General features: G+C 34.8%; 1 protein-coding gene across 1 annotated transcript in view; it reads left to right on the top strand.

Annotated features, from left to right (window-relative positions):
* MMP16 (matrix metallopeptidase 16 (membrane-inserted)) overlaps positions 1–13,261 on the top strand; it is a gene marked incomplete at its 5' end in the record, with an annotated part of 186,056 nt that overhangs the window by 128,144 nt on the left and 44,651 nt on the right. Inside the window, one exon of the mRNA XM_011995225.1 lies at positions 11,232–11,370. Coding sequence (XP_011850615.1) covers positions 11,232–11,370 — 139 coding nt within the window. The remainder of the gene's footprint in view (positions 1–11,231; positions 11,371–13,261) is intronic.

The raw sequence follows: 13,261 nt of genomic DNA, 5'->3' as shown, positions 1-13,261 counted from the left end.
TTTCTTCATTGCAACCATCCCCCAGTGATTTCTGAACAAGAGTAGATTAAAGAAGAAACAGGAAAAAGATATAAATACCTAAAAAGACAAGAGTGTCAGCACACACCCTTCTTTCACTTACTCCCCAGCTCGCTCTTTCTATGCTAGGGCTGAACTACATTTTTGGTGTAGCAACACTTTTTTATGATTTATTGTTTATGTATAGAAATTGGATAAAAATGAATATTTATATTATCATCTTCATGAATGATTATGGATTTTTACGTTTTAAAATTAGTATTCTCTAAGTTAGAATTTCGAATGAATACTAATGAATAAAAAGGGGTTCCATATCTGCTACATCACTTAACTCTTTGGTGTTGAGATTTTTTTCGTATAAATTAATATAAAAATGAATATTTAATGTTTGGAGACTATAAATGTTAACACATAAACTTAGCACAAGTAGTAAACAAAGTATTCTGAATATATCAACTCCCTTTTCTTTTGAAACACAAATAAACACTTTATGTATTAAAATAGTTTACAATTTTTAATCCAAATGGTGACTGTGACATTCTTGCTTGAAAATAAAGACATTAAGGGAAACTTCAGAATTATGAATTTAGAAATTATTTAGAAGAATCACTTGTTAATATGTCACTTCCTTCCTCTACTATAATAAAGTCTATATTTTGAGCATTTTTCAAAAATACTGGCAGTACCCAAAGTGATTTGACCTATTGAGATGTACTGCTGCATCATTTCTCACAGAATTACATCTGGTCAATCTTAATTGATGAGCCCTGAAAACCGTGCCTGCAAAATCATTGCAGACATTCACGACTGTCTTAGTGAAAAAGTCTATTCTAATGGTTGCTTTGAACAGGTTTTCCCCTAACATTTATATACCAAAAACCAGCTTATGTCAGCTCTTGTGATAAAGTATTGAAAGCTTCCCAGAATGGCATTATCTTTGCCAGACACATCTATTAAAGCTCCCTTAATAGTTTTTTCTTCTTCGAGTTATGACTTTACTTTTTCTTTTCCAATGTTGAAAAAGTAATGTAGTTAATTAAGTGTAAATATTCTTGCTCTCTCTTTAAACACTACAGTACCTTTTACAATTCTCTGTAAACTGTAAACCTAAGAACAAAATGTAGTGTGAAATTAAATTCATGAATTTATAATGTATTTGCATGTTATCACAATATGTGATTTTACATTTCCAGTCCACATATGTTACAGTCAAATGAAGCATATATTATCCTTAGTTACATGCCACAAAACATATTTTTGTTTCTTTTTTAATGAACAAAGATGCTGGTTACAGCCTTTTTTATAGTAGCAAATCTAAATGGCTATTCAATGGAGGTTTATTAAACTTATAGTCACTAATTGGAATAGTATTTACCCATCACAAATATTTACAAAGCTTCCATAATAATATTTTTTCATAATCTAGTTACCTATGTATTTTCCAGATTTTTAATAAGTATATATTTTCAACTTTTTACTAAGAAATTTTTCAAAAATACAGAAAAGTTGTAAGAGTAAATACAGTCACACCTAATATTTAGATTTCACAACTATTAGTGTTTTGCTTATATTTATTTCATATGTATGTATGTGTGCAAATGCTATACACATGTGCAACTGTTTGGCAAAACAAAGTTGCAGGTATTATGAAATTTGATCTTTAAATATGGGATCGAATGAGTATGTGTTGCGTTTGGCTATGTCTCTTTAGATCTTTTAATGGGCTCTTTTCTTCCAGCCTCTTTTCTTTTTTTTTTTTTTCTCTCCTTTTTCTTCTTGCTGAGACCAAGCCAAGTTTATAGTCTTATAAACTATCTCCCATTTTAGAATGTGTTTGATTGCTTGTCTTAAGTTATTCCTCTCTTAAATGTGAAGAAGTCAAGTCTGAAGGCCCAATTAGATTCTGGCTTAACAAGTTTCACTTCTACATGATTGTACATCATAGATTTTGTGACTTTCAAATGCCTAGCTATTTGTGTTGCATCACATTATGAGCATATAGCCAGATGTCCACTATCACTGATGAAATCCTTGATGCTTAGGGTGGCAACGGGCATAACTTTGCCTTGGAAAGGTATACTTTTGCCATTAAAATTAGCATAAATACACACAAGTGCATGTAAAATTGGTGAGATTTTAATAAGATTGGTAAGTTGGATCAATCTCACTTTTCTGTTTTTGAAATTGTACTGTAGTTAGGCAAGAGTTACCATTGGGAGAAAAGTAGGGAAGGAAAAAATGAATCTGTTTGTGTTATTTCCTATAACTGCATGTGAATCTACAGTTACCACAATATGAAAATTTTTCTTTTGTTTTTTTTTTTTTTGCTTACTTTGCACCTTGTTTTTTGTAATGTACAAATATCTTCTTTCTCAATAATAGATGGAATGTAGTCACATTCATTGATGATTCTTGCTTGAACCAGTCATTTAATTGGGAGTTGCAAAATGGTTTTTCTCTTTCTGTTTTCCCTTCTGCATTAGGCATTCTTCTCTTAAAAGCTGACTCTCATGAACTAGAAATGAACTATGTTTTTTCTTCTCAAAAGGCAGCACATATATTTAACTCTTTCTCATAGTTAATTCTTTCCCTTTGATTACCAAGTTTCAGTGAAAAGAGTTCTTGCAATAGCCAGTTGCGATAGTAATGATTAATACTCTGAACTCTTAAATATATTCATTCAGTATATTATACCCAATTGCAGCCATTTTTCCTTTTGATTCTCAGTTTATCCCAAATTTACCCTTTGCTTAAGCTGCTCTCATGTTTTGGTATGCTTCCATTAGTCTTGAGTAATTTCTTACTTCATCACAATTGTCCCAGGCTTACCTTGTAATTAGCCTATCTTGAGCCCAGACTCAACTGTTCTCCAAGAAGCCCTGATTTCCTTCTAACAGGAGCTCTATGTAATACCTGTTGGTGGAATATTACGGCTTCTATGTCTTTTGAGTCAACAAAATTAGGAAATTGTGAAAATTTCCTTAAAATTTAGAAAAAATTAGAAAATGCTATTTGTGTATGTGTTTAAATCATGAATTATTTTCATTCTAATTTCTAATCCAAATATAACATTAACATCTTTATATCTCTTTATTTTACTCTGAAACTCTTTGTTCTAATAATATTAACATATTAACTTTTGTCTTATAGTAGTTTTAAATTTATAATACCAGAAATCCTTTTAATGATAAAATTATTAAATGAAGATTAATATTTATTTGAAGTTTCTTTTGTGGTCTGTTTCCCACTAATGTACAATCAGAGTACTCGGTTCCAAAGTCATATGATATATTTATTTTCTCCATGTGGATGTGTTTCCAATTTCTTGTACAGATGAATTTAGGGATTTATTTTTAGCACATGCTTTTTTTACCTTTGATTTTTTTTTTTTTTAACAATTCAACCTGACACAATTTTTTTTTTGAATATATAAAACATGCACATGGTCTGAGAAATCTGTCCTTCATTTCCACACTTTTAGTATGTTCCACCCATTTTTATTAGTCAGTAACCACTTTTTTGTTAGTTTCTGTGTTATCTGTTTAGTAAGGACAACATAAGTAATATCTATATTTTATCTATATTTATATCTATGCCTATACAACAGTGTTAATATAGATAAATTTTCCCATCCTCTTTTATACAGAAGATAAAATACATTTGCTATCACAAATGACATCACAGTGAGAAACCTTGCAAAAATTTATTTTTATTATAGTATATCATAGGAATTTGTAATGTATAGCATCTTTTTATTTGGGAGGTTGTAGCTTAATCTGAAGTGGATTGACAGAGAAGAGATTACTGGATCAAAAGACAAATATGTATGTAATGCTATTAGATGTTGCCATATTGATCTCCACAAACATCATGCCATTTTGCACTCCTACCAGAAATATATATGAGTGCCTATTCCTACAAGCCATGAGATCAAAGCAATCTGATAATACGTGGTATATCAAAATAGTTTCAATTTGCATTTTACTTATGAGTGAGGTTGAGTATCTTTCCCTACATTTATAAACCGTGTGTGTGTGTGTATGCACTGTTCATGTCTTTTACTGATTTTTCTGTAAGATTTGGGGGTTTGTTTCCTTGATTTTTAAGAGTTTTTTATATATTAGATTAATCAACCCTTTGTGATCTGGGATACACATATTTTCTCAATGTTGTCATAGCTTTTTACTTTGTTAGCGGCCTCGTTTGTTCTTGAAAACAAATTTATTTTTCAAATTTATTGTCAACCAATGTTTTTATATAATGTGGTTGTTTTCTAAGAAAAACGGCTACTGTCCACATGCTTTTAAATCCAACAGCTTCAACTTTCTGAGTTCCTTTTACTTCACCATTCTGAGCAACAAATGTCTTTGTCACCTTTTCAACAGAATCTAGTAATATGTTTTAAAATTTGAGCTGTTTAGAAAAAAATTTTTTTTTACTATAATATATTTAAGTATTATATTTCTATTAAATGTATTTTATTGTTGGAAATATTAGGTGATATATTCAAATATTTACATAAAATACCCTAAAAATGTATAAATTTAACCTAATAATTGGTATTAGCCATCATCATCAGTCTTTTCTTTTAATTCTTCTTAGAGATGGGGGTCTCACTATATTGCCCAGACTGGCATGGAACTTCTAGACTCAGGTGATCCTCCTATATCAGCCTCCCTAGTAGCTGGGATTACAGGCACAAGCCACACCATCATCAATTTTTATTTCAATAAGTGCAGTGATTATGGCTGTGATTATGAGATATAGAGTCTGGCATAGGGTGTTATTGAAAAACTTTAAATAAGAAATTTTCTGAGAAATTCTGATGGTTTGCTTTTTCTCCATGCTTTTGAAATATGACTAAAACAATGAGTCAGTTCAGTGGTGAAAGTAACAGCTATTTAATAGCAGTTTTCTCCAAAGTATACTTCTCCTTCCCTGAACTCCAATTGAAGTTCCCCATTTATTCTTCTTGCCCCTTCAGAAGGGCAATGTTCTGAAATTGGTGAACCTTTGGACGTCTGTCTTAGGGTTAGTATTCATTGCTGGCTCCTCCATTCTGCCCAGATGTACATAGCTACCTGTGCACTGCTGCCTCCCAAACTCCACTCACCTATGAGACTGCCTGATGAGCTTTGCTACCAAGGGTTACTCCGCGGTGGAGAGCATCCAGCTGGGTGCTTCTGAAATCTCATGCTGCTTGCAAAGAGGTAGAACCAAAGCAGGCCCTGCCAGGGAATGGAAAACCAAGACCACCATTTCTTTCTCTGCCTAATAAGCATCCATATAAATCACCTTCCTCCTTATTATGTATATAGCTGCCACAATTTTGTCTTTCTTTCAGTATTGTTGCATACCCAATTTTTTTCTTAGGAACCAGCTTAATTTTCAACACCAGTTTCCCCAGACACACTCCATGCCCACATCAGAAGCCTTTAAAACATAACACATGGCCAGGTGTGGTGGCTCACGTCTGTAATCCCAGCACTTTGGGAGGCCAAGGCGGGTGGATCACTTGAGGTAAGGAGTTCAAGACCAGCCTGGCCAACATGGAGAAACCTCATCTCTACTAAAAATGCAAACATTAGTTGGGCATGGTGGTAGATGCCTGTAGTTCCAGCTACTCAGGAGACCAAGTCAGGAAAATTGCTTGAACCCAGGAGGTGGAGGTTGTTAGAATGTCATCTTAATAAATAGACTTAATATTCATTAAACAGCTACCTTGCTTTGAACAATCTCAGGTATATGTACTCATCCTATGATAGTTTGGTGAAAAGAATTGGTAGATTTTTCTAGTAAATGTGTTGTACTCCTGCAGTAAACCAGACACAGTTCACCATGCTGATAATCCAGTGATAAGTAAAATACACACTGCCCCATTCCTTTGGAGCATATCATACAGTGGAGCAGGTGGAAGAAATTACTTCACAAATACAATGATGCAGTAACACATGTGTAAGTGCTGTGAAGTCAAAATGCAGAGTACCATGAGATAATTCGAGGATGTCTTAGTTCATCAGGATATGCTATACCAGAACACCATAAACTAGGCACTTTACAAATGGCAGAAAATTACTCTTCACATTTCTGGAGACTGGGAGATCTAAGGTCAAGGCACCAGCTGATTCCATGTCTGGTGAGACCCACTTTTCATAAATGGCAACTGCTAGTTGTGTTCTCACACACTGGAGGGGGCAGTGCAGCTCTCTGGGGCCTCTTTTATAAGGGCAATAACCTTATTTATTTGGGTTCTGCCTTCCAGACATAATCATTCCCAAAGGAAAGGCCCCACCTCCTAATACCTTGGGTATTAGGATTTCAACATAAGAACTTGAGGGGATACAAACATTGAGATCATAGTATACTGTTACATAATTTCAGTCAGAGGGCAGCCAAGCCCACTTTGCGGAATAACATTTCAGCTGCGAATTAATGGATGATTTGTGGTTCAAATTGATGGAAAAGGAAGAACATTTAAAGTACAGTTGTCTCCTCCTACCCATGGGGGATATGTTCTAAGACCCCCTGTGGATGCCTCAAACTGCAGATAGTACCAGACCATACACTATGTTCTTACCTATACATACACACACCTATGATAAAGTTTAATTTATAAATTAGGCACAGTACAAGATTAATAATGAAATAGAACAATTACAACAATATACTGTGATAAAAGTTTTGTGGATAAATACCTTATAACACTAGACTTACCTATTTTTGGACTAGGGTTGACCACAGGTAACTGAAACTGTGGACAGTGAAACCACAGAAACAGAGGGCCTGCTGTAGGGCAAACTGTCTGCAAGATGTCTTAAGGAAGAAAAGAGCTTTCCTCTGTCAAGCAGCTGAAAGGAAGCTGATACAAATGGAGCGATGTGAGCACAGGAGAGACTGCTGGGAGCTGCATAGGAGCTGGAGGCAGGAGTCCAAGTTTGAATTTCATTCTAGATGCAGTAGGAGGCAAAGTAGAGGCTTTGCATTGGCATTGAAGTCATCTCAGTGAAATACAGTGGCACTCTGATGGTGACAGCGGTGATGGTGAGAAATCAAGAGATTTGAGATACTGTTTTAGAAAGGAGGAAGACTAGACAGAGTAGGACCAAGGTGGCTTGGCAAAGGAGGGCCCAAAGAACAACTGGTGACTGCTAGAAATGTTCAGTGTGAACATGTGACACATTTGTAGATTTATGGAAAGCTGTTGGTTGAATAAATGAATCTATGTATCAGAAGAGAAGTAAAAGTAGATCAGTTCTACTGATTAGCTTTTTTGTTTTTTGTTTTGTTTTGTTTTTTTCTGAGACGTAGTCTCGCTCTGTCACCCACGCTGGTAGAGTGAAGTGGTACATTCTCGGCCCACTGCAGCCTCTGCCTCCTGGATTCAAGCTATTCTCCTGCCTCAGCTGATTAGTTTTATTAAAAGGTCCTGAAAACAGCGATTCCTACTGATCGTAGATCATTAACATCATCGTTTCATATTCAGACAGTAGGCCTTTTCCTTACAGTTCTCAGCAAACAAATATACCAGTCATGAGCCAGAATTTTAAAGGATGTAAAAGAGTAATAAACAGAATTTCCCTGTGTGTTACTGCTCCATGGTGTACACTATGTGAACTTATCTCTGTGAACTAAATGATCTGTCTGGGTTCTATGCTACATGGAAAATAAATCTACATGTAAGACCGTACGTGCTTGTATCGTAAGTGAAATATTGGTGTTTAAGTAGGAATTCCAATTTGGTAATGTTTAAGCAATGTTTTTTTCACAAGTTGACGTTACAGATAGGCTAGTTATGGTTAATATTTCCCCTTCCACCTCCTTCTATAAGGGCTTAACCAAAGAAAGAGAGAGGGAGAGGAGAAAGAGAGAGGAAGAGGGAGAGAGAAGAAAAAGAGGAAGGGAGAGAGGGAAGGAGGAAAGAGGGAAGGAGATAAGAAGCTTAAGGCAACATACAAATAGCAGATTTAGAGCTCCATAAGGGTTCTTTCTTTCCCTCCGCATAAAACGAAACTTATCTTGTTTAGAAGGGTGAAACCAAATGTATTTTTTTCTTTATTGTTCAAAGACCTTTAAATATCATACTTTTCTAGAAAACAGAATATGTACTAAACATCTACCTATTCAAATAGAATTTTTATGTTCATGTGACCCCTTTATAGCTTTTATAATTTTTTAATAAGGAAACATCTTAACCACAACAGGGAAAAAAACTGAGATGTGATTTTAAAACATTGACTTCTAAAAGGATCATTACTTTCACTTTGCTCTTTTCTCTTCACATTTTGTTTTCTTTAAAGAAATATTTATTGTGCACCTATTATGTGTAAGGTCCTTTTCTGGAAATAGGGGACTATATGCAAACAAAAGACCGACATTCTTGCCATCAGGGAGCTTATATATTTAGTGGAGACAGAATGAACAATAAATTAGTAAAACAAGTATTGTATAAAACGACTATAAATGCAGTGAAGGAAAATACAACAGGAAAGAGAGGTGAAGATATCCAGCAGACCTGTATGAGTGCAGTGAGGGACTTCAGTTCTAGACAGCATCATCAGGGGATGTCTCACTTATGAGGAAAATTTGCACAGAGACCTAAATAGCATTTTAAGCATCCTTTCTCTATGAATTGTTCACAAACCCTATTTCTGAAATGGCAATCTATAGTAACCATGGCATGAGTTTACATCCACTGTGACAGATGCTTTCTAAATTATTTGTACTATTGCTCTCTGCTAAACTGCAGATAAGTTGAATAGAGGCAGAACCTGAATATCTATAATTTATATGACTCTCTGCCAAGGCTGCTGTCAACAAAAACCAGTGGAATTCATCTGCAGTTTCACATGACCTTCTGAATTTTTGCAAATTGACTATGTTTATCTTGAGACAGAACTTGCATTTCTCCCCTTATTAGTGGCAAGTTGGGGTTGTACTTCTATCTGCAGACTGCAACACGTGTCTGTTCCATAGAGCCACTGGCCCGGCTCCATATGTGGTGAGATTATAGCAATGGGAAGGGCTTTTGTGGGAAAAATTGGAATGTAGTCCAGGTTTTTTCACTAGATTTCCTCCCATTCTTCAGCTTGGAGAGCTTTCTGTTTCATTGTTTCATAGATAGTCATGGTCATTATTTCTTTATCAGAATCCATTTGTTTATTCATTTCTACTAATTATTTTGGCATATATATTACAATAATTTAAGAACACTTTATTTGGAGATTGGCATGGTTTAAACACCCCGTTAGAAGCCCTTGTTATATCTAAACAAAAATTATGATTTTTCTTTTAAGTGATTAGAATATCACTGACTTATATTTTATTTGCAGTGAACTCTTTATTTTCGTGCCCCTGTATATTTCTCTGAATCAATCTGTATATGAAATTGTATTTGAAAATCTGTTTCTTTTATCTACTGCATATGGATCAAAACATTATTAATACAGGCCACCTAGCACCATGAAAATTATCAAGAAAAGGTGAAAAACATTTTTTACAAATTGATTGGAATGAGATACGTGGCTGGAACTATAGTATAGCTGACATCCAAAGAGGAAACGATGAACAAGTGTCAAAACTGTAAACAGGGATATGAACAGGGAAAGTAGATAACTTGTTTCCATATAATTTTAACAATAACAACAACCAAAAATGTTGGTACTAGTCTGTGCCAGGTTCTCAGAAAGTTCTTTGTATGTTATACAGTAATCATGCTATAAATTAGATATTAATTTGTGCTAACTCAATGACTAGTATATTGACCAAAGTGACACAGTTGTTAGGCAACAGAACAAGAATTGCATATGAGCTTAGAGCCATTAATTAAGCTATTTCTTCGTTTTTAAAAAAATTACAGAAGTTGTAGAGAAGACAGTACATGATAACTAGAACAAAGTACAACTATTAAAGGCTTTTAAGACAGTTTTCATATTCAGATTCATTTGGGTGAAAGAAAGTTCACTGTTATCATATTAACTGAAGTCCAAGAATCCTCAGTAGATTGTGTGTGTGTGTGTGTGTGTGTGTGTGTGTGTGTGTGTGTGTGTATGAGTAACTGATAAATCCTAGAAAGTTTGGTCAGGCTAACATATTATTAACCAAAAGCATGAGAAGGTCCTAAAATAAATCACTTATATAATATATAAGTTGTATGAAAAGAGCAAGAAAGAAAGAGAATTAAAATGGAAGTATTTTTGTGATATATACTCGTCTAAATAGTGGATATACTTAACATCCAAGTGAAATATTGCTTATACGTACAGAAATTAAAATAAAGTGAAATTTTAATTGTATTAAAATCAATTTTTAAAATACACCTAGTTTTTAAATATTAAAACACTGAGTCGTCTTTCATTTATTTTCAGATTTTAAATAGAAAACTACTTAATGTCATCAGATGTATCTTTTTTGGGGTTTGAAGGGTTTGTTTTTGTTTTTCGGGATTTTTTTGCCCTTAGTAAATATTATGGTGAAACATATTGTGTGTAGGCCAATTATTAATTCAACAACTTTATAAAAACCTGCTGTGGGTCCAGCCATGTGTTCTTCACTAGCAGTAAGAATGAATAGACACTTTTCCTGTAAAATGACCTGTGCTATGATTGGGTGAAGTACAGGGTATTACCAGAGCAGATAGGAAAGACAATTAACCCAGACTAGAATCCTCCGTGATGATTTATTTTTTGAAAATAATTTTGCCTATTTTTCTTGAGTAAAGTTATCAGCCAAAAATATGTTTAATGATGAAAGAGGGCTCTACTTTATAACTATATGAGACAATAGACATAACGGGCATACAGACAGATATTTCATCCTCAACATGGTAGGTATGGAGATCTTGCATATATCTAAAAATGTTAGGAAGCATGCGTGTCCCTAGCGCTGCTCTCATATTCAAGAAACTGACATATCCACAAATCTGGCAGGGATTTGTCTGTGCTACCTCCATCTAGAAAGCCCTGGAGAAAATGCAAAATGACAAGATTCAGTATGTTGACATTATGTTTTTAATTACACTGTATGGCTTAGACATTAAGGAGTTCACTACAAAAGATTTTGTGATCATTGTGGTCAAGTTGTTTAGCTCTTTGACTGATTTAATGTAAGACAATAATAAGGAAACCAACTTGACTTAAAAAGCATCCAGCCATTGCACCGTGAAATACCAGGGAGGCCTACATATTTGTTGAGAGATGCCTTTGCTTGGTTTGCAGGACCAGTGGTTTTGGCGAGTGAGAAACAACAGGGTGATGGATGGATACCCAATGCAAATTACTTACTTCTGGCGGGGCCTGCCTCCTAGTATCGATGCAGTTTATGAAAATAGCGACGGGAATTTTGTGTTCTTCAAAGGTAAGGATGTTTTCCATATCTGGCTATGTTGTATTTTAATCATTTTGTCTAGAGCCCTGTGGTGCACACAAAAGCGATGAAATGAGATTATATAGCTAATGAATTTAATGAAATAAGCTATGTTGACTAGAAATATAAATGAAATACAGATAATTTTCAATTTTTATTTTATTTGTTCTCATATGGTATTCTCATGTCAGATTTAAGAGATATTCTTTCTCTTAGAACTTTTAGATTTGACTTAAAAGTACCAAAAAAATTAATACATAAATAGCCATTTCTGCACTGACTAAAGGTTTGTTTGTTTGTTTGTTTGTTTGTTTGTTTGTTTGGAGTATTTGGAGTTGCTTGCTGGTTTTAGGCCTTCAAATCTATTACACTCCTATTTTCATACATAATCTCTGAAAATTTGCTTGATTTAATCAGTTTATTTAAACAGAGTCTAGTAAACTAAGAAATAAAGGTAAGGAAAACAGAATTATCCAGTTATCAGTATCATGAAATTTATGGTCTGTTATTTATCTGAGTGCCAAATTTTAATCTCACAAGTGCTACCAACTGCGTGGCTTGCAAAAGTGAGATTACCTGACGAAGTGAACTTAGGCAACTGCCTATTATTTTATTCTCAAAACTAGTTAATATTCAAAACCACAAATCTTATATCTGTGGAGGAAAACACAGGGACAAGAGGCAGATTGAGTTGGAGGACTGAGGGAATTGTGAAGAGAATGTATTTGAGCTGAAGCTGAGGAGAACTAGAGTGTAAAAGTTTATGATTGAACATATTACCCAAGAGCCTAAAGGCCTGAAAATAATCTTATACAGGAATAGAGATTGAGGAAAGGAAAAGGGGGATCTTAATCCCTCAAAAAGCAATTATTCGCAGAATCAAACTAAAATAATTAATAGTAATGATGAGGGTAATGAAAATATGGGATTTGGGAAATACTTGTAATATTTAAAGTGAGGCTCAAACTACCTCTATAAAATGAAAGTATATACCTGGACTTTATCTTTACAGATTGTTCCTCAAGAAAAGAGGCAGTTTAGTACGTTAACTGTAAGAACCTGAGAATTCTATGGCCATGTTGCCAACCTTGAATACTTACTAGATGTATGAACTGAACAAGCTACTCAATTCTCTTTGCCTTAGTTTCCCCATCTGAAAAATGGAGTTTATATTATTCCCCATCTCAGAATGATTTTGAGAACTAAATTAATTACTACATGTAAAGTACCTGGCATGTATAAACCCTCAATAAATGCCAACTATTGCTGCTGCTGCTCGTAAGATTGCTATTAATTTTCTTGCCCTCCTGCTGTCTATAATAAGCATATAAAAAAGTGTGCGTGCACCGCACCACAGTGGACAAAGTAAGGATACCACCTAAAGGCTGTGAATCTTAGCGACATGATATTCGAGGGAAATTCCCCTCTCCTACACCCTTCCTGGGTCCCATGAGTAGGAGCAACAAAAAGAAGGGCAGGTTCAGTTCCGACTAGCCTTCCACTTGGGGACTATCCCAGGAGGCCCTGCCTCCTCACAGGACCAGTAGTGCTCTCTGACAAAACTGCCTGAGGCGAAATTGCCACAGTCATCAATTCATGTTCTGACAGCTCTTTATTGCCTCGGGGGCTTCTCACTTTTATTCGCTTCCCTGCTCCTTACCCTGTGGCTAGCTCCTTTTCATCTTTCAACAGCCAGCATAAAAGGTATGTTCCCCCGTTGCCTTCCTTGCCCCCCTTTTTTAGTTGTTTTTTTTTAGTTTGCCCAAGTTTTTTTTAAAAAAATTGAAATTACCCACAGCATTCAGATGGAAATTTCATGAGAGATGGAACTTGTTTATATTTTCCTGCATATCATTTTATTTTCAGTTCCTAAAAGTTTTGG

The sequence above is a fragment of the Mandrillus leucophaeus genome, unplaced genomic scaffold (assembly GCF_000951045.1).
Source record: "Mandrillus leucophaeus isolate KB7577 unplaced genomic scaffold, Mleu.le_1.0 Scaffold1126, whole genome shotgun sequence".
In the NCBI taxonomy this organism is placed as follows: Eukaryota; Metazoa; Chordata; class Mammalia; order Primates; family Cercopithecidae; genus Mandrillus; species Mandrillus leucophaeus.
Note: the sequence above shows the minus strand (reverse complement) of the source record. Positions and strands in the feature narration are given on the sequence as shown.